The sequence below is a fragment of the Physeter macrocephalus genome, chromosome 5 (assembly GCF_002837175.3).
Source record: "Physeter macrocephalus isolate SW-GA chromosome 5, ASM283717v5, whole genome shotgun sequence".
Classification (NCBI taxonomy): Eukaryota; Metazoa; Chordata; class Mammalia; order Artiodactyla; family Physeteridae; genus Physeter; species Physeter macrocephalus.
In genome coordinates, this window is record NC_041218.1 from 60,682,202 (window position 1) to 60,708,269 (window position 26,068).

Genomic DNA, 26,068 nt, shown 5'->3' on the forward strand with positions numbered 1-26,068 from the left:
AACCTGGCTCTGCCCTTCGCAGAATGGCCGTGAGTGAGTCTGGGACCTCTCTGAACCTGGTTTCCCTTCTGTAAAATGGAGAGAAGAGTGGGTCCTTCCTCATGGAGTTCTGTAATGATCCAAGGAGATGATGTAGAGCAGTGAAAGACACAGAGGATCTGGTTGGTAAGGAAACAGCTGTTACTCTGCTCCTGAGATGGACCCTAAATGGGGCCCATAGAATGGCTGCATACATTCGTCAGGATCAATGCTAGGGAGGCCATTATTCAGAAATGCCCCATTATTAGAAGGGTCTTATAACTCAAGGCCCCTAGTTTCCTGGGATGATGGCATTTTGTAGCTGAAAGAAACCTGGAAATAATCTCTTCTGATCCTTCTTTTTCAAATGCTCTTATGCCCCTGGGGGCTAAGCCTCAGAAGTGGTCCCCCTTTATCTCCAGTCTCAGGAAGGACCCCCTCTTCCAGCCAAGCCAGTTGTCCAAATCAGAAACCTGGGGTCATTCTTTCACCACCCTTTCTCCAGCTTAAACTGATCATGGGTCCTAGACAGGCACAATAGCTCTCCCCCTTTCCATTCCATCTCCTTTTTCCCTAAATCCACATTACAGGTAGACTCAGCTTCTTACATTACACCTTATGGGCCATGCTCTCTGTTGACAGGAAGTTTATGAACATTCTCTTCCCTTGGCTTTTGCTGTTCTGTTAACCACATGTCTTTCAGTTCTCATCTCAGCTGTCTCTTCCTCTGGAAAGCCTTCTCTAATACCTTTCTCTAACACATGACTGAGTTAGTCCTGTACCCTATCCTTGACCTTATCAAATTATTTAGCACCATTTGCTTGATCATTTGTCTTTTTCTCCTAATAGAGCACAAGCTTTTGGGGACAGGGTTGTATTTTTTCATCACTGAGTCAATATCCAGCACAGATCCTGACACATAGTAGGCCTTCAATAAAGGGTTATAGAATTAACGAGTGAATGGATGAATGAGCACCTAAACTAGTTAGGGCAGGTCTGAGATGCTGGTCACAGACGTTCTTTCCAAGGACCGGAATTTTTTTCTGCACATTTCCTTGGAAGCTTCAGATCCCGAGTCTGTGGAATGCTCTAGTTAACTGGCCACGGTCATTGACTCCTAAGTTTAAGATTTTCTAGTTTTTGTGTTGTTTGTAGAGAGTTAGAAATAGCCTTAAGCTTATAAGTTTGATATTTTCAAACTTTATTTAGGCTTATATTCTAAGTAAAACAAGTTTAGAATAAAAAGGAAACGAAATGCTCTTTAATGCTAATCTGAGTGACAGTTTTTTGCCATGACTGAAAACTAGTGTGAAGTGGGACCACCCAGGTTGGTTGTCTCTGCAGAATCCAGAAAACTGTGTACATGTATAAAATTACACTCTCTGTGTCTTTGGATGTCAACTGCTTTCTTGGTTGTGGTATTATGGATGAAATCTGATTTTAAAATAAATATAGTGGTCACCATTTAAGACACAGAGCCAATGTCATGAAAAATTGGCTTTAAAGCAATGAGGTGTGCTTAATGAGGCCACCCTGAAATTTCGTCCTGTCCTTGGCCTTCTGCCAAATTGCTGCAAGGTAAGATGGACAGAGGCTTCCTGACCTTTCCTCACTTGTTCGTCTAACAGCTACGCAGCTGTCTTTGGAAAAATGACTGACAATTCTCGGCTGACAAATTTTCTTTCTTCACATACCCTCTCTGGGTCTCAGCTGTGATGACTCTTCACAAACAGAAATACCATTTGCTGGGAGAGACACCGAGCATATTTTCAATTATGCAAAAACTTCTTGTTGAGTTAAAATGTATTAGGACTCTTTAGTATTTACTTGGAGAAAACCAGAGGTTTCATGATTAGGGCTTGGTATAACTGCCTTGGAAGAAGTAACACATTGTTTAGTTTAAGGTGCTAGTTGGTAACAGTTAGGAACTGCCTTTATTTCCAATAAGTCCCAGTTACCTAACTTTGCATTTTTCCTGGTCAACTTTGAGTGTTGATGGCTTTCCTAAGCTTCTGTTACGTCTAGATGGACATTTATCCTTACTAATATTCGTCATTATATTGTCTGTTTCCTTAAGAATTAAAAAAGGCAGAAGGCAGAGAATGAGTTGTAGAGACACCTTGTATCGTGGGAGTGACACATTGGAGATGGAGTTCGGGTGTGCTATTTTTGCAGTGTCTGGCCATGCATGTTGACACGCGGTTTATGTTCTAATATGTTTTTTGAATGCTTAATGATTAAAGTTAGGACTTCCCTGGTGGTGCAGTGGTTAAGAATCCACCTACCAATGCAGGGGACACAGGTTCGATCCCTGGTCCGAGAAGATCCCACATGCCGCAGAGCAGCTAAGCCCGTGCACCACAACTACTGAGCCTGCGCTGTAGAGCCCGTGAGCCACAACTGCTGAAGCCCACGTGCCACAACTACTGAAGCCCACACGCCTAGAGCCCGTGCTCCGCAACAAGAGAAGCCACTGCAATGAGAAGCCCATGCACCGCAATGAAGAGTAGCCACCTCTCGCCGCAACTAGAGAAAGCCTGCGTGCAGCAACAAAGACCCATCACAGCCAAAAATAAATATAAAAAAAAAAAATAGATAAATTTATTTAAAAAAATGATTAAAGTTAGAATAAATTAAAAAAAAAACAGATTCTGTGCCTTTCTGCACAGGACATACATGACAGAAGGTTATAGATATTATGCCCTAAATTTATTCAAAAGGAAGAATAGACAGATCTTTTTCTGTTCCCTGTATATAAGCTCCATTAGAATCTCTCGCCTTCATTACCACCGGCACTCCGTTGTCCTTAAATAAGTTTTTGTTGAAAGGATGTGGAAAAGTGGCTTTGCTATGAGCACTAGGTCACTGGAAACTTAGATGACTCCTTCTCACAGTGGTGTTGTAAAGGGGCTTACTGAATGGGATATAGCTGGTGGAAACTGCTCTGAATGGTGTGTAATTCTTAGATTCTATAGCTATAGAATAGCAATTACCAAAGGCAGACTATTCATTCATTCAACACATTTTTTATTGGTAATTGTGCATCAACTGTGTCAAGCCTTGATCTGGATGTGTGGATGTAGCGGTGAACAAAATAAACACTTTATCTGCTCTCAGTGAAGCTGACAGTCCAGTTATGGCTTAACTCTTCACTGTAAAACCGTGCTATTCTGTATTGGCTTCCTGAGATGAATTTTGCTTATCTTCGTTTTTTCATTTGTATTTTAGCAGTGGCAGTGGTAATTCCCTTTTCTTTCATTTCCCCCTTTTCCTTCAGTCCTTTTTTTAACTTTATGGTATGTGAATACTTATATAGATCCTCACTCTGCAAGGTCCTTTTTCTTATCTTAGTTCTGTCTTTGCCTCTGTTGTATGCATAAACTTTGGAACTTGCTAGTTTAAATGTTAAAATTGGGAAAGAACGTGAACTTTGATATCTTCCAAGATTAAACTGCCGCTTCAGAATTTTGGGTTACATGAGAGTGCCTGAATCTTCTAGTTTCCTCATTAGCCCTTATCGATCCCCATAATGGCAGTTTTCCCTCTGATGACAGGTGGACTTCAAACATAGGACTGCATTTTAAACCTGAGGCGAATAATAACAGAAGCCTTGAGCCTAGCACTATGTGCAAAGATGCATTTTACTTATAATTGGGGTGTAGGTTACCATCTGGGAGTAAGTCAAGGTTGCATGAACTCTTTCTGCTTTAGATGCCACAACAGAAATTATGCTTCACTGCTTTGAAATGTACTTTGCACTCTTGAAAGAGGTAAGGTGTCTGTTAGGGAGCCCAGCTTGCCCCTGGGGAGAAAGGTGTGTCTGATAACTGGATAATTGGCTTTTGACAACCTCTAAGACAACTTCACGCCTGTAAACTCACAAAGCCTTGTCGTGAGGTAGCTGCACATCAAATAGGATGTTATCGTGTTTCAGATGTGGGGCAAATGCCTTGTCTTAAGTAGTAATTGTGTTATGAAAAAGAAAAGAGACCTGAGAATTCCCCCCAGAATTCCACCACTAACCTTGTTTAACTTGTATTTTGACTTGTTGCTATCCTATAAAAAGACAAACTGGATCTGACTATAAGAGGCTCAGACAAGATGTGTTTTTAAGATAGAACTTGGGGAAAGAATGTCTCTCTCCTAAATGATTTTTTGTTTCGTATTTTTTTACACAATAATTTTCTCCTTTGAGTTAATATGTATAACGGAAGCCTATGAAAATCAGAATTAAGCAACAATACTTACATCAGTATTGTTCACATGCTTTAATAAACATTTTAGCCTGGTTTATTTAAACCATGGTAAACTTAGATTACTGATACAATAGTGTATTGTACAGTTACAGATTTTCATAACTAATTTTACTTTTTAGCCAGATCCCAATAATTCCTTGTTTGCATAACTCCAAACATGAGCCATGAATATTACAAACACACTCATCAAGAACTGATCAGGGCTTCCCTGGTGGCGCAGTGGTTGAGAGTCCGCCTGCTAATGCAGGGGACACGGGTTCATGCCCCGGTCTGGGAAGATCCCACATGCCGCGGAGCGGCTGGGCCCGTGAGCCTTGGCCGCTGAGCCTGTGCGTCCGGAGCCTGTGCTCCGCAACGGGGGAGGCTACAACGGTGAGAGGCCCGCGTACCGCAAAAAAAAAAAAAAAAAAGAACTGATCAGATGTCTTCCCAGAAGGGACAAGGGGGTTTAAAAAACCAGACAGAATTTTTTTTTAAATCACATCCCAGTTAGAAATATTTTGCCGTGATGCTTTCTTCCGAAACTGAGTGAGAAAAACTCTCATACCCTGTGATAGAGACAGGGAAAAGCCTTCAACCAAAGGAGAAAGTACTGGGTTAGTGATTATTAAATGGAGCAGTTACAATGTTTTTTCATCCTTTATACACATGATTATATCTATTCAGGGCTTTTGCCTGGTGTTTGCTGCCATGCATTTACCATTTTCAGTTTCAGCCAGGAAAAGCATACCTTTAGCTCTGTTATTCACTTTTCTTCCTGGCATCTACTTTTTGTAGGCTGATATGCAGCAGAAGAAAGAACCAGTTCAGGATGACTCTGACCTGGATCGCAAACGCCGAGAGACAGAGGCTTTGCTGCAAAGCATCGGGATATCGCCGGAGCCCCCTCTAGGTACTTAAAAGTGCTTTGTGTTACTATTTCCTCAGATTTGACTTGTGTGGGATATACCATGTCCAGCATTTACTATTCTTTTACGTCTATTTTTGTTTTTATTTTGTAAAATATGCTTTGGCTTATGGGTCAGATGTATTTATTTTTGGAATTGAGGGGGCTGGAAGGAAATAGGAGGACAGGTTGTAGAGTTGTTAGCAGTTTACTGCTTATTGGCTGATTCTGCGGTCAGCCTTCTCCACTGTGTTATTTGTTAAATGAGTTGCCACATGGTAAATACAAGAAATCTCGAAATTAAGAAAAAAAATTGTTCTTCATTTTCATTGCTGAATCCCTGCCTCTCTCTGCCAACCTAAATACTGTGAATCTGGTTATGAATTTCATAACCACCACAGACATAGTTATTCCATGATGAAAATAGAATGCTCGATGGGAAATTTGAAGGAAAACTTAGAAGGGTGACAGATTAGCAGCTAATTAACAAGTTTAAATTTCTTTGACTCTGTTGTATATCTTGGTTTCATTGCTCATCGGCATTTTTACTGCAGCACCCTTCCTCCACCTCATTCACTCCTAGTTAATTATCCATGACCTCATTTTATCCAGGGTTTGGATATTGAACTATTTGTTTTATTTGTGTTGAAGGTAACTTGTACATAATGTGTTTACTCTGTCACTTAACTATATATCACTCATGTGATAAGTTATTTTATTTTTCTTTATCCATTTGCTTTCCATACATTTTAGAGTAATCCTAGGGTGTCTGTAAAACTATGTGATATCCAATATAGTAAAGCAAAAACTTTAAAAGTAATACATATAAATAAATACAGTACAGGTCTCCTTATATCAATGGTTTGTCTTCTTTTATTTCCATCATTGGCTTTTATATTAAAATAAATTTTCATGTATTTCCATAATTACTTAACAATAAAAATTATCCCATGTACAACAAAATGGCAAGTGTTTATATCACTGTAAATAAGAAAGAGAGCAATATATCATAAGCATACAAATTATTAACTATTGCTGAATATAATTTAATACATACACACAAAACTAAAACACCATGAAAAGGCATTTTATACTCAACCTCAGTTTGTAGTAGGTAAAATCATATGTCTAACAATGATATAATAAACCCAAATAAGACGTTGATTATTTTGTTAGCTTCTTTGTGGTATGAAAGAGGTAAACTATGGGGTATTTGAGTGATGGACCTCCTTTGAGGAGCTGACAAATTTTTTTATTACTTAGTTGACAAGGGATATATATTAGTCACTTTGCAATTATATTTTTGCCTCAAAATAGCCTTTGAAGTTCTGCTGCAGTGTGAACACTGGTTAAACACAGTAGTAGAATATCTATTCTTCCCTAACCTGCATAAAGCCAGCAATTAAACCTTAAGAGCAAAACAGTTTAAACATCCCTAAACCATGACCAAATTCTGAACTATCCCTGCATCCCTGCCAAAGGGCCCTGGCAAGGGTGGACTCCATTTTCAATTTTCATCCATCTCTCCGACTGACCCTCTGACTTATTGCAGAGGGTAATCAGTGAATTAATTGTAGAACCACATGAAAATTCCTAGTTACTCGACAGATCTGCCATTGTGTTATAGGATTTGGACAAAATAGTTAAACCCTTTACCTTATTAAATAAATAAAAGGAAATTGCACATGATTGAAACCAAATGGGAATCTACACTACGTATTGAAGTTTCTTTCTGCCCATATGGCTTCTTTGGCATGTGTGATATTGAGAACTCGTTCTCATCTGGCCTGGAGCCACCTTGGCTATTTGGTGCAGCTTCTATCTGAAGGACATTTGGCTTGTACCTGAAGGATAGAGAAAAAAAATACATTTGCATTTCCTTTAGTTTTTTTCTTTTATTATCCTTGCTCTCAGACTTTCAGCTTGCACTGACCTTGATCTTTGAACTTGCTTCTCCTGTCTGCTGAATGGCAGTTTACTTATGTGCACATGGCAGTGCTTTCTAGAGCTGCCAGAAGCAACGGAACACAATTCACAAACACAGTAAACATTACAATGGGATGAAACTATTAATTAAGTGTAAAAATAAAGCAGCCTGGCATTTTTCTTTGTTTTGAAAGAGATTTTTAAATTACCAGGTTCAACATTTACCCTTTCTCTATCTGTCACTTACTGTCTCACAGCAAATGCAGTTTATACTCCATGGACAATAGATTTCCCTTCAAATGCAGACATACAACAGCGTTTTCTGACTCCCCGTGACCATTTACAATGATTCAGAATCCCTTATTTTATAACCTTTTCAAGTTTTATAGACACCTCATTTTATTTTTTAGTAGGTCACATCTATACTAACAAAATAAAGTGGAGAATTAGAATTATCTGGATAGTTCATGCTGGAGAGAGATTTGACTTGAATTATCTGGATAACTGTTTTGATTCTCCATTTTACTTTGTTAAGGTGGACATGGCCTTAGAATCCCTAAGTTAATTCTGTCTAAATTCATTTCAAATTTTAATTTCCAAAATATGAAAAATTCACTTGACTTTCTTCCTTTTCTTTTCTTTCCTTTTTTTTTTTTTTTTTTTTTTTCCTTATCCCATCTCAATCTCTCCTGGCCATACAACCACTTTAATTTGGGCCCATTTGTTTTGATTTGTCTGACGCTGCTCTTCCCCAGTGCAGTCGCTGCATTTTTTAACATGGGATACCTGTTATTTTCATTATTTAGTCCCAACCCCTATGTCTCCCTCCTCGAAATCAGTGAGCACTCCCAGTGAAGCTGGAAGCCAAGACTCAGGCGACCTGGGACCATTGACAAGGTAAGAATTTTCCCTTTACAAAGGCCATGGTGGGGTGTCAATAATACAAGCCCCCCGCCGCCAAAAACAAAGGCCTGAAAACCACATCATTCTGTTGTACACTGTTAAATGTGCATGCATCTTCAACCTATCAGTCATTTTATGTTTACATTTATGGTGGCTTGCTATTTGTGGTGGCTTAGCATTGAATTTGAACCCTGGAAATGATAAACATATATTATCCTTCCGTGAATGGGCTAATTTAGCACCATGTATCTTGTTTGACAAACACAAACATATCCATTAGCTTAGGCCTAAAAGAAAGCAGGGAAGGACCAAAGACAAATGGAATATATATCCAGCTTCTTCTTATTCCACTTTGGTTTTGGTTTCCATGAGAATCTTTGTGACTAGAGCGCTGAGATGTTCTAACCCTAAATTTAATTTTTCAGAAGTCTTGTTTATTTGCTTAATAGAGTTGATTAATTTGAGAACTGGGTCCCCAAAGTCTTTTTATTATCATTACTAATTATTATAATCATCAGAATTGACTGCTCTGTTTTTGTCAATTGCCAAATTTTTATTACACTACGTATATTCCAAGATTATGTAATTAGCTTCTCAAAGCGGATATAGACATTCTCTAATTTGACCACTGAGGGGACATCCAAAATGTAAAGATGTAATGAGAGAAAGGAGAAGCCTCATTAATATGCGTGGAGTCATGGGAACTTTCTTAATCCAGGTGCCTTCAGCAGGATTCCCACATGAGGGTGCCTATAGGCAGGTGATAGAGATGAGTGGGGAGTGGGGGCCCGTGACAGCTGGTTAGCAAGCACTCCCTTTATAAAGGTCAGATGTCTCCTCACAGCTCAGGCTGATTGAGGTCAGGTGGGAACATGGACCCAGTTTTTCCACATCTTTCAATTTTTCATGAGAAGCTAAAAATTCAAGTATTTGTGCAACAGTCTCCTAAATGTTAACTGTTAATGACTTTGTTAAAAGTAGTTGTGGGCTAGATCTTGTTGACAATTTGTGACCTCTCTCTTTGACTCTTAATTTTTTTTAAATCATGAACTATTTTAATAAAATTTCAAATAAAAGAAACAATCATCCACAACACCACCATTCTGAGAAATCAGCCTTTGCTTTGTCAATGTACCTTTCATTCCTTGTCTACCTGTGTACATTTCTTGCTACCATATATGTTCCTGGAGGAGAGGTATACAATTTTGCATTTTTCTCTGTTAACACATCATCACAAGCATTATGTTCTGAAAGTCCATTGTTTCCAGAAAAGCATAGGCAATTTTGGTAGAGAAAACTGGAAATGAGAATAGTATTAGCCTGTGCTGTAGGCCTGTTTTTTGCTTTCTGAAACCAACGTATAAGACTGAATTGATCTCACCAATATCTGCCTGTTGGTATGTTTCAGACTTGAGTGTTTTGTTTTGATAGGGCCTTTTGAAACCAGTGGACACTGCTTTCAATTTGAGAAAAGTGAAAGTAGAGGCTTTTGTGGGCACCAGGCTGGTTTATGTTAGTAAATCGCCTTTGTGATTTGGGGTAGCACACGTCTTCTCTCATCTTTCGCTTTGAACACTTCAAAAGGTTTGAGGGGGAGAAAAAGTAATAATAACACAGCATGTACAATCTAACATTTATACAAGAGCAGGCACAATATAATCACATTCCTTAGGGGGTCGTTGGCCTGTCATTAAGTTAATATATTTGCCTGTTTCTGTACAACGATGGTGTTGTGTCAGTGATGCTTAGTGTCAAGGGCTGCAGTTGGCAGCATTAAATACTATTACTGACTTCATAGTTGATGAGCCCTTTTGAAAACTTCTAGAGAAAGCTGACCTATGCTGTTAGCACTCTGGGGACAGCAGCAGTTATTCCTTCAGAGAGAACATCACTTCATTTCTTTCCCCTTCTTACATGAGTTTTTAACTTAATCACTTTGGAAGAGGCGCTGTCTACTCCTACCCCACACAAACTCCACAAACTCCAACTAGCTTCAATTCTTTATAGGAACATTCTGGCAAGAGTAGACAACTAGAAGTCAATGAGTATCTCCCTTGCTAAGTGCAGGTTTCATAGAAATGCAAGGAAACTGGCTTTGAGGAAATGATGATTTTCAGAAAAACTAAGCATAAAATTGGCTTGAGGAGATGGCATTAGGAATAGCTTAGTAAATCTTGCCCTTGTTTTGAACTTACGAACATTCTGCTCAAATTTATGTTTTTGCTTCCATGAAATATATATGAGAGTTAAACTTCACAAGAATGGTATATTTCAGTTTTTAAAATTCCACTTGGAATGTCTTTTTCTGTAGAAGAAACATCTTTTGAAAAGAGTTACTATTAACTCTAACACTTCATAAAACATGAGGCTGAGAAAAAACTTGGTAATTCCTAAGAATGTAACTCTATAGTCATAAATTTGCATATTTGTATAGAATTTGGACCTTTTGAAAAATGGAAGATCTTTCAGAAGATAACTTAGGAGTCAAATCAACATATCTGGTCCTACCTAAAGGGGCACATAAATTCTGTCATTCATTTGCCAACATTTCAAACCAAAACTACAATTTTCTTTACAGAGCCAAAATTGGGAAACGTTTCTTATATAAGCCCTGTAAGTGGTTAATTTGGAAATGGACATACTTAATGTACCCTATTATAAAGAAAAGGTTAAACTAGTGCTTTAAAAAATCAGGTATAACAAAATTTTCTTTTATTGATTTTTAAGAGCAGTTAAGTAAATTTTCTAAATTGAGTGACTAGAGTAGATATATTCAATAATTTTTCAATTTTACTAGTGTAATTTAATTTTTAAACTTACAGTGTCATTATTTGTGTTCCAATTTCTGCTTCTGTTGTTATGGCCTGCTTCTCATTTACAACTTACATTTGTGGTACTTTTTCTCCTAATTAGTTTTCGTAGAACCAATTAATCATTGCTCATTTAAATATACTGGACAAAAGAACAATCTCTTGGGTTTCAAAAAAATCAATTTATTAATAAAAAATTTAAAAGACTAGTTTTACAAATAAATGTAGATGAAAAAAATCCTAAACATACTATTTGCAACTGGAATCCAACACAATATTAAAAGGATACAATGTTATGCTTGGGATATTGACTCAAAAATTGGGATTGATTAAATAATTCAAGGATATTTTAGTATAGGAAAATATGTTACCATAATTCAGCCTATGAAAAGATCAAAGAGGGAAAAGTAAATATTGCAGTATATTCTGAAAGGGTACTTGCAAAACTTAAACATCTAGTCCCATATTTTAAAACTTAGTAAACTAGGAATAGAAATGTTTTTCTCAATATGATAAAGAATATTAATTTCAAACCAACAGCTTACATCCTTTATGCATGAGAGTGAAGCAGTAGCACTTTATAGCTCTCAAACAAGAATGACTTATGGTTAGTTGAATACATGTCTCTCTTGCTCAAGGAATGACAGGTCCTTGAGAGCAGGGAGTAAGTGATATTTGCGGTTGTATCCATATAGTAGGTATTCATTAAATGTTTGTTGAATGAATCAAGTATCCTCCTGCTTTTTACAGAGCAGGGCACTGAGACACAGAGAGAATAAGTAATTTTCTCAAGCTCACACAGGACATAGCTACAGTGCTAGGTTTGAACCTGGGCAGGTTGATACAAGTTTCCACAATCTATACCTCAACCCTACATCAGCTCTCACGACAATCGATATAAGTGATACACAACCTACTCCGTAAGGTTACTGTGATTAAACAAATTGATATCTGTTAAGCACTTGGAAAGGAGTCTGGCATATATAAAGTATATGTGAGTTTTAGCTATTACTGTTATTTTTTTTGTATGTTGATTTAGCCCAGCCCTTAATCCCTAACCTTCAGATATTCAACCAGAAATGAATCTAAGTGATAATCATTCAGCCCACATTTATTCTTATTCACATGGATGGCTCACAAGGGACTTTGCACTAGGGCTCTTCTCATGTTTGGCTGAGATTCCTTCGGCGTCTCAGTGACAAAACTAAATTAGAGGCTGCACTGGCCTGTGGAAACTAGGAGAATATTGACATCATAAAGTTTACTGTATACCAGAGCATAGGCTACACACTGTCCCAAACCTGATTCAAGAGGAAGACTTTCAAAAGGATTTCAAAGATAAAATATGTCTCAATGTGATAACATATTGTGTAATCTCTTGTTACAATAACACCCATCCCGTAACATCCTTAAAAAAATAGTCGTAGGGGAGATTATTCATGCTTGTCTTTTGTGACAAGTGGCATGGGGTGGACGGATAGTAATACAGTTGATTTCTATCGTCCTTTTGGACCCTCTATAGCCTTAACACCATCACTAAGTTCTACTTTCCAATCAATCAAGGACACTCAAGTACCACCGCATTTTATTTTTAATAATCTCATTATTATTATAGAAACAATATCAGTTCATTTTATACAATTAGAAAATATAGACAAGCAAAAATAGAAAAAAATCATATTCCTACAGAGACTATGCATTAGCACTCTTAATACCTTAGTGTATATTCTTTCACATAATATATATGTCATCATATATATGATAAATTATATCATACTGTACAAACTGTTGAACTTGCTTTTCTTTTTTTTTTTTTTTTTTTTTTTTTTGTGGTATGCGGGCCTCCCTCTGCTGCGGCTTCTCCCGTTGCGGAGCACAGGCTCCGGACGCGCAGGCTCAGCGGCCATGGCTCACGGGCCCGGCCGCTCCGCGGCATGTGGGATCCTCCCAGACGGGGGCGCGAACCCGGCTCCCCTGCATCGGCAGGCGGACGCGCAACCACTGCGCCACCAGGGAAGCCCTGAACTTACTTTTCTATTCAAGTATCTCTATTTTTCCATTTCAGTACATTTTCATCTTATCTAGTATCTATGCCATCTTCAGATTTCCCCAGTTGTTCCCAACATAATCCCATTATATTTAAAATTGATGCCTGTCTTCCCAGCTATCAGCACCTATTAACCAAAACGCTTATATCCATAGATTTTCTCTAGAGAGGTGAAGCCCCTCCCAAGGGGACCTTAGATGCAGCAACAGAAGAAATGTCTTCTGAAACACTTAACAGGAGAACAAAGGTACAGAGTGGATTAGAGGTCTTCAGGCTTCCAACTTCATGTGTACTCCAGATCAGAACTGGGACAGATGTCTGCAGATCCTCTCCTGTTCAGTTTGAACATTAGGTCTCCATATAGTTAATATTACGTATCATGTTGACAAAATACTTTGGGTAAAATTCAGATATTTGATAAACTCTGCCTTTCCCGGATCTACTTACGCCTAGTGAACTCTGAACTCACAAATAAGGAAATTAGAATAATTTATTCATGGTCAGCTTGTGCTGGCTGCACCTGGTCACCACTTTTCTCTTGTAATTTGAGGAGAGGAAAATGTGCTCAGGGACCACGTGGGCTTTAACGCCCGACAGAAAATCCTCAGGACTTTTTAACTTCGTCCACAATTGGACTCCATAGGATTCTCTGGCACTACCTGAACCTCAAAGGATTTTTAACTCTTTTTGGTGAAAACATCACTATCTTTTAAGGTGCTCTGATGAATCAGAAGCTAAAGGGAAGACTGTAAGGAGGTTTTAGTAAAGGTAAAAAAGTATAATTCAATAATGCAAAACCTTGGGGGAAATTTAATAAGACTGTTAAGATTTTGTGCATCCAAAATTCCTTAAATGATCATTACGTAAAGAGCAGTTGACAGGATGCTACCAGCTAGTTGGACTTCAGGGACTGAAATCACTGATTCGAGGCTGATTAAAAGTCAGTCTCTTTGGAAATTAAAGTGTACACTATAGGGTTTTCTCTTTATGTAGCACATAGACTGATTAGTTAAAAAGTGTTGATATCCTGTCACTCTCTCTCAGGCAGAGTACTGTATATACCCATATGGTTATAGTTATAGGGTAAACATCTATTTTTAGCAAGGGGTTGCTGAGATTTCTTCTAGAGAGACTGCTTGGTTGACAGCAGGTCCTCTGTATAAGATTTGGGGAAAACACATCCTTGCTCTGTGATGGGAAGTCTTGCATTTCTTTTTGAATCCAGCTCAGATGGACTCCCTGTATGGCTTAGTGTGGCCTGTATCAGAGCTCCGTGTTAGGGCTGTAGCCAACAGAGGGAAGATTCTCGCATAGTAAATGAAGAAAGAGACTTTTTAAAAAGAGCCTGGTATAAGTGTGTATTGCACTGTTCCAATTTTACTCCTGACACTGGAAAAAATCTTTATCATTGTCATTGCCAGACCAAAGTAAGGAAATCATTGAGGCTGGGAAGTAAAACATTGACTCATTATTTAAATATCATTCTTAATTAATTGACATCACGTTAATGATTCTGACAGATTGAGTGATGTGATGGATTTTAAAATGTCCTTATTATTCACTGTATTACTTTTGGAAATGGCACTTAGAAAAAGAATTGGGGGATGACATTGACTGGAGATTTTCTGTTTGGCACTATGCTCACATTGGCCCAAACTGTTTTCTTTATCTGAGTAGTGACTAGTGATTTGTTTGAAAGAGAAGACATGTGAACAAGGGTCCAGAAAAACTGTGGGACTCAGGGGAGCTCCGTATTCTGCCCTCGAGAGGTCTCTCCACCTTAAAGAGAAAAGAAGAAGATGGAAATTTGAGCAACCAAGATGGTTGCCTCAGGGACTAACAAAAGTTGCTAAGTTCAATTGGTGGAGAAGGTAGCTGGACTTCTTTTCATTCTCAGCACAAACTAGCATTATGGTCAGCATTCTTTTCAGTTTCATGGAAAAATGATTGACATACATCACTGTTTAAGGTGCACAGCATGGTGGTTTGATCTACATGTATTGTATAATGATTAGCACGATAGGTTCAATGAACACCCTTCTTCTCATATGGATACAATAAAAAGAAAAGAAAGAAAAAAAGAAAAAACATTTTCACCTTGCAATGAGAACTCGTAGGATTTACTATCTCAGCAACTTTCCTGTATATCATACAGCAGTGTTAGCTTTAATCATCACGTTGTATGTTACAGCCCTAGTACTTATTTATCTTATAGCTGGAAGTTTGTACCTTTTGACGCCCTTCATCTGATTCCTGCTCCCCCACACTTTGCCTCTAGTAACCACAAGTGTGATCTCTTTTTCTGTGAGTTTGTTTGGTATTTTTGGATTCCACATATCATTGAGATTATACAGTTTTGTCTTTTTCTGTCTGATTTATTTCAATTACCATAATGTCTTCAAGGTCCATCCCTGTTGTCACAAACAGTAGGATTTCCTCATTTTTTATGGTTGAATAATATTTCATTGTATATATGTGTGCATACCACAGCTTCTTTATCCATTCATGCATTGAGGTCAGCATTTTCAAGATAGGCTGTCCTTCTTCAGTGTGGAAGTGAGCCTGAAAATTCTCCTGGCACCATGTGGTGACATCATGCCATACAAGACTGAGTTCTGTGTAAGTGGCTTGGTAGAGATGAAAGGAGTTAGGCAGACATGCCCTGATTTATTCTCTCATTTTTTAATAAAGAAAATAAAAACTATTTCTTTGGGAATCGACTTGCCCTCAAAATTCACACCCATCTGCAGAAAAGGCAAGTAAAGGCCATTCATTTGTTCATTCATTCATCACATTCATTCAATAAATAGTTGAGGATTTATTGTATGACACACAATAAATGCTAGTCCTGCAAGGAATACAAAGATGGAGGAATTCTTCTTACTTCTAAAGATCCCACTTCCATTAAGTTGACATATTTAATTTGAAGCCATCTAAGGAAATGCTTCTATGTAGTTACAGCTCTTAAATATTTGTACTCATAGAGATGAGCAATACTGTCATAAAGCATTATTCCCAGATCATCTATAGTTAACTTGTATATTCTTGTGGGACAAGTGCTTTTGATTCATTACTACCCTACCTAGAGTCTTGACACACATTAGGTACTTGGTAAATGTTTATTGATGTGTGTGTGTGTGTGCCCGCGTGTGCATGCTTGCACAGCTTGCAAAAAACTGAATAGGATGGGTGCAGGATGAGTGGAGAGATGAGGACCCAGGTAATAGCAAGGTAGTTCAAGGTTGCTGGGCTAGCTGCCAGAAGGTGGACTTTATTTACTCAAGGGGAACCATTGGCCGTGGTTAGAGGACTGAGGTACAAGGCGAGGATTTCTCACAGAAACAAGGCAGAAATCCAATTACTGGGATCAGGGCAAAAAGGCAGGGTAGGACTAACAGTGTGTTTGTCTTCATGCTGAGGCCTCTGGGCTTTGTAACAGTGCTTATTACATCCTTTAGACCATCTTCAGACTTGGCCTTAAAGCGTGATGCAGGGCTACTGTTGAGGTCAAGTGGGTTGTAGGTTGGCAAAGAGAACTGAAATAAGAGGTGCAGGCATTTCTCCGTTCTTGTCCCATAGAGAGACAAGTTATTTGTGAATGAGGTTATTGAGGACAAATAAATTTAGAGAGCAAGGCATTTGAGCTGGGCCTTAAATAGCGCCTATGCTTTGGACAAGTAGAGGTGGGAGAAAGGACATTCCAGATAATGGGAGAGGCAAAAACAAAGGAAAATGGTGGGGGAAGGAAGAGTATGGGATGTAGAATGCATGTGAAGGAGGCAGTATGAAAAGAGATTAGAGTCTGGGGGGGGCAAGTATGGCCTTGGAGATAGTTCAGATTCCTGGCTTCCATATCTGGTGGCTATCTATTGAATTTACTTGGCAGCTTATTAAAAACAGATACCTAGGGCACAGGTCTGAGTTGAGATCTGGGCCTCTGCCTTTTTATAATGCTTTCAAGTTTTGCAGACGAATTTGGGGGAACCATTGGTCTGATAAAAAAGACCGAAGGTCTGAATGAGGACTGTGGCAATAGAGAAGGAAAGGAAAGACAGATGAGACAAGGAAGGGTGAAATGGCTTTGGTGTTACAGATGGATATGTCCAAAAAGCATGTGAAAAGGTGGGACTTGGAGTTCAAGGGTGATGAGGACGTTGGGGTTATTTTTTGCTGAAGATATATGGACATCTTTGGGGTCACCTACAGTTAGAGTATAGAGGTGAGGGGAGAAGAAATAACCCTGGTTGGGGAATGTCTGTCTTTACGGGGATGGACAGAATAAGGACCCTTCCAAAGTTACAGCGAGAGAGGAGGAAAAGAAACAAGATTTTTAGGGTCAGGAAAACTAAAAGAAATAACATGCTATGAAGGAGAAAATAGTCACCAGAATCACAGAGATCAAGGCTGAGAGAGAAGAATTAGCCTTGGGATTTGATAATTTGGAGGTCATTGTTATCATCATCATCATTATTTTTGTTATTATTGCTTGTGTTATTTTATTTCCGTAGGCTGAGTTCCTGGAAGTGAAACGAGCCCTGGAGTAATTCTGTGTTTATGATTCTTGCTCCATATTGGCATATTGCTTTCCCAAAGAACTGTACTAATTTAAAATGCCACCAGCAGTATATGAGCGTGCCTCAGCCGCATTGAATAGTAGCATTACAAATGACAGTTCTTTACTACTGCCTTCCAAGTATTTATCAGACATCTCTTTCTTATAACCAAAACCCAAAAAAAAGGTAAGAGCAAAGATATTCTTTAAGGGAAGAATATTAAGGCTGTCTACTCTGGAGTCTAAAAAAGATGGGAAGAAGAATGGAAACCACTAACTTGCTGCTGAACAGGAAGAAATTAACGACTCATCAGAGAACAAGGTTACACAAAACAGACATCATGTCTTTTACTCCTAAGTTATACTTTCAGCAGAGGACCAGGGATTGTTTTGTTTTGTTTGTTTCATTTGAATTTTCACTTCCCTCTATCTAAATAAACTGAAACTGAGCAAATAATATTGGGCCAATGTAGGGAGAATTTTATTAAGAAGCTGGATAGTGATGAATTGTTAAAAGGTTTAAAATATAAAGTTCTGTTAGTCTTTTAATAGGTCACTGCGAGTTTGAAGAATTTTGGAGTTTTGCTTATTCTTTTTTTTTTTTTAAAATAAATATTGAACAACAAATTTTCCCCAAATTATAAACTAACTGTTACATGGTAGGCCTTTTTAGATGAGATACCAGAGCCTACATTGTTTGGCATTTTTAGGATCAAATAGGTGAATGATTATTTTCCATGGTGTGGGAAGCTCCTGTACCTAGAAATTTGAAACAAAGTTAGGAAATGTGACCTTAAACGGTGTGTCCAGAACTGCCGATCCAACCATGGGACCATAGAGCCATGATGATGCCAGATTAGGTAAGGAATTACTGGGTTATTCAGGATCTGTGCAAATTGCAGGTTCCATATGAAAGAGATCCTCCCTTGGGCCCTCAGAGAGCTAACCTAAGAAATCAACCTACAATTGATCAGAGCAGACAAATACAACTCTTAAAAATAAGCAAACAAAACCAAGATGGTTTCCCAGACAGGAACACTGAACAAAATCTAATTGACAGAATTAAAGAAAGATTACATTCATCAAAACAGGTTCTGGGGCTTCCGTGGTGGCGCAGTGGTTGAGAGTCCGCCTGCCGATACAGGGGATATGGGTTCGTGCCCCAGTCCGGGAAGATCCCACATGCCGCGGAGCGGCTGGGCCCGTGAGCCATGGCCGCTGAGCCTGCGCGTCCAGAGCCTGTGCTCCACAACGGGAGAGGCCACAACAGTGAGAGGCCCGCGTACCGCAAAAAAAAAACTAAAAAAAAACAAAAAAAAAGCAGGTTCTGTTGGTCATCCCAAGAAATTAGGGAAAATGGAGGCTCTGGCAGAAGTGAGGGAGGTATGTCTAGTCTTGCTGAAAAATGTGGTCATGGGCGTAGGACAGGGAGAAGCCGTAAGAGTTAAACGTTCAGCTTCACTTGTTCTAATTCTAAAGATGCTGCTAAAGTTGTCTGGCTTCCCAGGAAGCTGGTCTTCAAGGGAAGAAGACTTTGTCAGGCTTGTATAATTGCTCTGCCTGGCAGTTATTGTTCTCATGACAAATGGGTAAATTGGCATCTAAAATACAACTTACTAGATCTAGAAGTCTTATTAGAACTAGTAGACTAACTCAGCTGCCTAAACTAAACAAGGCACTGATGAAAAATGAGTTTGTTATGTCCCAATCCTGCTCCATCTTTCAAAACCCAGGTCGAATGGAATCTCTGATCTTTTCAAGAGGGAAGGTGTCTCCCTGCTCTGGCTTCCAAAGGATACTGAAAGTATAGTCCAGTGCCTGGCTGGTTAGCACAGAATAAACACTCATTGAAAGGAAATTATAGCTGTCATTAGTATTAATCTTTCTTATGGCATTTACTTATTTTTTTCAGCTAACATTGATTGAAACTTTAAACTTTGCCAGGCCCTGGGCAAGTGATTAGAACTCCTTTTTTCCTTGTATATATTATCAGCATGCATATCATTAGGTATAAATAGTCATAGGTTTCATTCCTTTACTAAAATGTAAGATTCTTAAGTGCAAGTCCCATGTCCCACAGCATAACTGTGGTGCTTACATGGCTTGTTTTACTTTCTGCCTTGTTCTGCTAAACTATTTATATGTTTTATCTCCCCATAAGAGTTGCAGTTTCCTTAGGAGTTCTTTTAATCCTCTAGCACAGTAGTTTACATATTAGGCTCTTAATAGGAATTTATTGAACAATTAAATGAATATTTTTATAAAAATATTCTGTCCCTGCATGCATTGATTGGTCCATTCCAGAGAGGACTGATAACTAGAACTAATTACTAGAGTAAACAGGGTGATTTCTATATGAAAATATTTTGTGATAATATATTAAGTTCACATATATTTACTTACAATTTTACTACTTCTTTTATTTAAAAAATAAACTACCTGACAAGATTTCAAACTGTCCAAGAAGCTGTGGGGAAACCATCATTTTACTTTCAATGATACAGTAAGTTGATGATAAGATGGTTAAAAAGTAAGAACTATGTCATTTGGTTCAAGAAAAGTATTCCAGCTGGAGAAGAGAAAGCAGAAAGGCAGTTTAATAGTCATCTGACGTTTTAACATATCAGGCAGAAAAGAACCCTAAAGGGCCTCTAGGCCTGCACCCTCCTTTTGCTAAGGACAGCAGACTTTCCTGATGACACACAGTGGAGCCAAGCCCAGAACACAGGCCAAGACCCCTAGGCTGAGGTGAGGCCCTCTCCAAGGTGCTGCTATCTACAGGGAAGTTTTTTCTGTTTTTTTTTTTTTTTTACAGGGAAGTTTTTCTGCAAGTTTGCACAGAAGGAATTCAGCAAACGTTTAATACACATTCCTAGGCTACCCTTGGAAACACATTGTTTATTCAGTGTACTAACTTTAAGTTCCTTTTCAAAGAAAAAGTGCATTCTGTGTAAGTCTGACCACTCCACAGATAATAGTGGGAAAAATGAGAAGAAAGAATTAGCACACTTGATAGCATCCTCGGCTTGACTCCTTAGCACACTGCTCGTTAATGGCAATGACTATGATTTCTTTTACTGAGGAACACATGTGTGACTGGGGTGGAGGGCAGGACTGTTGTGGGTTAGTGCCAGAGACCTCCTTTGTTGTTCAGGCTGAGTAAAATGCAAACTCCACACTGCTAATCCGTGGACTTCTGAAGTGAGTGATTCTGAGAGAATCATCGTTTTTACTTCTTTAAGGATACAGTGAGTTCAGGTGAGCTGTCGGATAAATAACAGAATAGCTGTGACCACCTGGGAGCTGCCACATTCTTCACCTGCCTAGGAGGAACGAAAAAAGGCCGATAAAAGTCCCATCAGAAACCTGAGGGCAAAGGAGCTGATCCCGTTCCTTATGAGGGAATGCCTCTCACGTCATCCAGAACCGGAGGCTGCTCCTCTGTCTATAGCCAAAGAAATATCCATAAAGATAAAAGGTTTGATCCCCAGAGATACGTGAACATCAGCAAGGATGAATCACTGTAATGGATTCAGTTACTTCCCTGATTTGAAAGGAGGTGATGGAATCAGCGTGCAGAGCCAGGGAGAGTTGCTTTCCTTGGACAGAGAATGAGTGCAGAGCAGTAGTTTTCACTGCCGGCTGCACATGAGAATCACCTGGAGAGTTTTAAAAAATCCAGATGCCTGGGTCCCACCCAAGATATTCTGATTTAATTGGTTTGAAAATGGCCTGGGCCTTAGGCCAGGCTTGAGTTAATCACTGGTTTTGATACTGATGTATTTGAGGATCAGTGATGCTTTCTGCCTGCTGACTAATGGAAGCAATAGTCTAGCCCCGTCATTCTCTAAAGGTGGTTCCAGGGTCAGCTGTTAGCATTACCTGGGAACTTGTTAGAAATACAAATTCTCAGGCCCCACCCCAGAACTACTGAAATCAAAATTTCTGGGGTAGAAGATCAGCATCTGTATTTCAACAATCCCTCCAGGTTATTCTGATCCATGTTAGAATTTGAAAACTACTGATCTAAGTTCAGACCTTGCTCCTCGAAGTGTGGTCCACAGACCAGCGGCATCTGCGTCCCTTGGAGCTGTTAGAAATGTGGCATCTCAGGCCACCCCAGACCTACTACATCAGAATCAGCATTTTTAACAATGTTCCCAGATATCTGTGCATTAAAGTTTGAGAAGCACTGGTCTAAGAAACAATGGCCAGTTTGTGTTCTCACTTTAGCTGTCATCTTTCAGTGCATTTAGGTAAGAGGACAAGAGCATGACCAGAACTAATAAGGGAAGCTATGAAACTGCATTCCGATACTTCTGCAGGAGGAGCTTAGGTGGGATCTTTACGTACGTGGGACACTGACTCAAAGAAACATTGGGAGTAGTTATAGTGGATGTGGTATAGTAAGAGCAGCTACTGTTTATCAGATAATTACTTTGTATTTTATAGGTATAATTGCATGTAGTCCCTATAGAAATCCAGAGAGAGGCAGTCCATCCACCCATCCATTCATTCAACTAATACTGTATTATATAAACATGTATGCCACGCATGGGTCTAGGCATATATCCCTATAATGTAGAGATATAGCTGCTCCTGTCATTGTGAGGCTTAAGTCCAGAGTTAAACAACAAACAGTCATAAATAAACTGATGTCTAATAAAAACCATAGGTAAAGATACTTTATGAAGAAAGTGAAGCAGGATAAGAGAACGGGATGAGGAGTGACAAGGAAGTGTTGCTTGCGGTAGGGTGGTGAGAGAAGGAAAGCCTCTCTGGGCAGGTGACATTTGAGCCAAAAGACAGAAACAAGCAAAGTCATGAGCCACACAGCTCTTTGGGGGAAGAACATCAGGGAAGACACAGTGAGGGACGGGGCAGCACTTAGAGATAAATTGGGAAGATAGCTACAAGCCAGGTCATGAATTGTCTCATAAGTCATGGTAAATCCTTATAGACAAGGAAACTGAGCAGGGCTTCTCAAACTTCAAGGTGCCCACAAATCACATCATCTGGGGCCTTAGTAAACTGTAGTGTGGAGTCAGTGAGTCTGGGTGAGACCCGAGTCTTGGCATTTCCAACAAACTCCCTGAGATGCTGGTGCTGCTGGTCTGTGGGCCACGCTCAGAGCAAGTAAAAGGGTGCAGGGGTTGAGAACTTAAGCAGCATGCCCAATGTCACACAGCTGATAAGTCCCAGAGGCACGATTTGAGTCTCAGATGCCTGCCCCCAAAGTCCCCACTGTCCATCGGTTGTCTACCAGGTAACTTGATGCGTGACTCACCTGTAACTACTTAACGTGCAGGGAATTTAAAGGTCCTGCCTGAGAAAGGTCCTTGTGTGCACTCTGTTCATGGAAGAGCTACTTTTCTCCTTTTATGTGATGGAGAAATAACAAGGGAAATGGATAATTATTGGTAACCTTGGTAACTATTGATACTTTGTGCTATCTCTTGTGAAATATTTAGAAGGTGTAAGATATCCCTGGCATCTTTTGAGACAAATGATATTATTGTTGGTCACCATCTTGGTGTAATATATAAATAAAAAACAACAAAACACCCATGAGCCTCGAAATCTAATGCGTTGTATTTGCAGTAACTGACCCGAGGAAGCCAGTTATTCTCCTGGTTCTGCAGTTGTGTTCTACCTGACCAGACTTGCCCAGATGCTCCTGCTGTGGCCCATTTGAACCCTTGCATTTGATTCTCATCATTGCATGGGAGATGCTTGTTGCTCCCAGGTGTGACTGGGCTCTGGGGTATACATGAAGCAGTTTACATGGTGAAATCAATCAGGCTCCAGTGTAGAACGAAACAAAATCAAAAAGGGTGTGTGTGAGTGGATGAATATTTGAATTTTTAGCTCTGGGCTTCCTTCCATGAAAACAACCATAGCTTCCAGTATCAAACAGTTGTTCAAAGGAAAGGACAGCTCCTCACTTTCTCTTGTCACTTGATATTCACGGGGTCTTCCTGGCTCCTGGGGGTTGCTGGGGTGACAAAGTGGGGAGATGTTCTGTGTATACATTGTATATGCCATTGCCTTGATGAATGACATGGTTTGGTTTGGTTTGTTTCCCTCCCCTTTTGTTAATTCTCTGTGTTCTTTTTTCCTTTGTGCTGCACGATTAGGACCCTGCAGTGGGACACAGACCCCTCAGTGCTCCAGCTGCAGTCAGACTCAGAACTTGGGTATATGTCTGCTCTTTTGTTACTCCTTTTATTATTTCTTTGCTACAGTTGTATTGAAATGCTGGAGCTGTTGTTGCTCTTGCTTTTTCCTTCTTTGTTGAATTTCCAGTTTGATAAGTTTATTTCCTTCTATTAGTTTTCCTTATGAAGTTATGCTTTGAAGAAAGTCTCTTTGTGGAAAACACCACAAAAAGATGGCTTTTGATCTCCCCTTTTAATTCCTATTATTGCAAAATAGCCCTCCCCCAAAACAAAAATTACAAACATATCCCCACACCTCTGCTGCAAGGTGGGGCCCGCAAGTTCTGTGACGGCAGAGATGATTAACTTAATCCTAACCATCCTCCCCTTGACTAACAAGTTACCTTAAGTTAATCCTTGTCTAAAATCAGTATGAAAATGTATCTTGTTTGTTTCCTTTCCTTTTCACTTTTCGGGGACTCACAGTTAGCATTTATTTTGAATCAAGTTTGAATGTATAAAGATTCCTGTTAAAGAAAAAGCAGATTTGTTGAATGCCTCAGTATTAAGAAATCTCAAATATTTGATGATGGGTAATGTCTCCTGCATCCTAAAGATCATTTTGTTCAAGTGGAAATGTTCGTTAAAAGGTAGCTTCAGAATAGAAAAGAATAAAACACACAGGCATTTCCTAGAAACATAGTTTACTTCTCTTATAGGGTTGGCGTTAGCTTATATTCACACTTGAGATATTTCCAGTGGGGTGCTTGTCCTAGCTGTGCAAGCTCAGGAGCACCGACTGCGTGCTTCTCTTTTCAGCTTGCTTTGGTGAATTCAGATCAGCTCGAAACCAGCCACGGTGAGGGTATTTACACCACAAAAATTGGCAAATGCTGCAAACCAGGGCTTGCCCCCTTTCCCTCAAGCTAGTTATTGAACATTTACCAACACGCCACTGGGTACCTCAGTATGTGAAAAATTTTATTACAGTATTTTGTGAAGCTATTACTTTTTCTTTCTAAATACAACCTAATGAATCCCAAAGTGGGTGTTTATTTATTTATTACTTATTGTGAAGTTCTGAGATTCCTGGGCATGTATCTGTGGGTTTCTATCAATTTCAGCGCCTACTGTAGGCATTCAAGGTTGAAGGGCTCTCTGCATGTTAGGTTAAATGCCATCTGCCTGTGTCCTTTTATGTATGCAAAAGTTCTCTGCAGACTCACAACACTGCTAAACCAAGGTAATATCCTAACACTTCAGGTAACTGATACACTATTTTTTTTAACACTACTAAATTTTTGGCTATTTAGTTATATAGTTCATTGTATGTTTTATTTCCATTTGCATTATTTAAATAACCAAGAAATATGGCTTAAATCAAAGTGAAAAACGCTGAATACATAGAATATTACTATTCAGGAGAATTTCAGACAGTAGTTCTTCAATATTTCATTGTGTTTTTTTTCTAAAAAAAGGAGGCTAGAACTGGCAGAGACTTTACCTTATGCACTTAAATTAACAGATTTTTTAGACAGATTGTGACATTGGTAAATTACACTTGCTGGTGTGGAACAGTTAGGAATTTTCCTATTTATATCTGTTTTCCAGGCAAAAACTCAGTTTTTTTAAGAAGTTTGTTTTTGTGAAGTTTTTTTATGAAGTGTTTTTATGAAGTTTACCTCAGGCGACAAGAGTTTTCTAGTGACAGTTTTATTTCCTCTTCTTGCTCTTTGGCATGGGGTTAACTGGCTCTGTCACTTGATTTTTTTTAACAGCTTTATTGAAGTATGATTAACATTAAAGAAATGACACACATTTAAAATATTCAAATTGATAAATTTTAATGTATACACATTCATGAAATCATCACCACAATCAAGATAATAAGCATATTCATCATCCCCAAAAGTTTTCTCCTGTGCCTTTTTCATCTTCACTCCTGCTTCTCTCCACCCCCCAAACAACTGTTCTGCTTTCTGTCACTGTCCATTAGTTTACATTTCCTAGAATGTTATATAAATGAAATCATGCAGTAGGTACTCTTATGACTGACTTCTTTTACTCAGAATAATTATTTCAAGACTCATTCATGTAGGTGTGTATCAGCAGTTCATTCCTTATTTTTGCTGACTAGTTCATTGTACGGACATACCACAGTTTGTTTATCCGGTCCCTTTTTGTTTTCTTTTTTTAACATCTTTATTGGAGTATAGTTGCTTTACAGTGTTGTGTTAGTTGCTGCTGTATAACAAAGTGAATCAGAGCTGATCTCCCTGTGCTATGCAGCTGTTTCCCACTAGCTATCTGTTTTACATTTGGTAGTGTATATATGTCCATGCCACTCTCTCACTTTGTCACAGCTTACCCTTTCCCCTCTCCATATCCTCAAGTCCATTGTCTACGTCGGCGTCTTTATTCCTGTCCTGCCCCTAGGTTCTTCAGAACCTTTTTTTTTTTTAGATTCCATATGTACGTGTTACCGTACGGTATTTGTTTTCCTCTCTGTGAC

At 39.0% G+C, this 26,068-nt stretch overlaps 1 protein-coding gene across 18 annotated transcripts in view; it reads left to right on the forward strand.

Moving 5' to 3' along the window:
* Positions 1 to 26,068, forward strand: part of DYNC1I1 (dynein cytoplasmic 1 intermediate chain 1) — a 495,519-nt gene that overhangs the window by 188,777 nt on the left and 280,674 nt on the right. For 11 of the 18 annotated variants that reach the window (XR_008617419.1, XM_055085000.1, XM_055084998.1 and 8 more), the window contains 3 exons: positions 5,052 to 5,166; positions 7,842 to 7,983; positions 23,536 to 23,595. Coding sequence is in view for 17 of the 18 variants with exons in the window: in XM_055085000.1 (XP_054940975.1) it covers positions 5,052 to 5,166; positions 7,842 to 7,983; positions 23,536 to 23,595 (317 nt within the window). In the remaining variant the exon portion in view is untranslated. Of the gene's footprint in view, positions 1 to 5,051; positions 5,167 to 7,841; positions 7,984 to 23,535; positions 23,596 to 26,068 lie in introns of those variants that run through there. The other 7 variants (XM_055085004.1, XM_055085006.1, XM_055085011.1 and 4 more) reach the window with 4 other exon arrangements.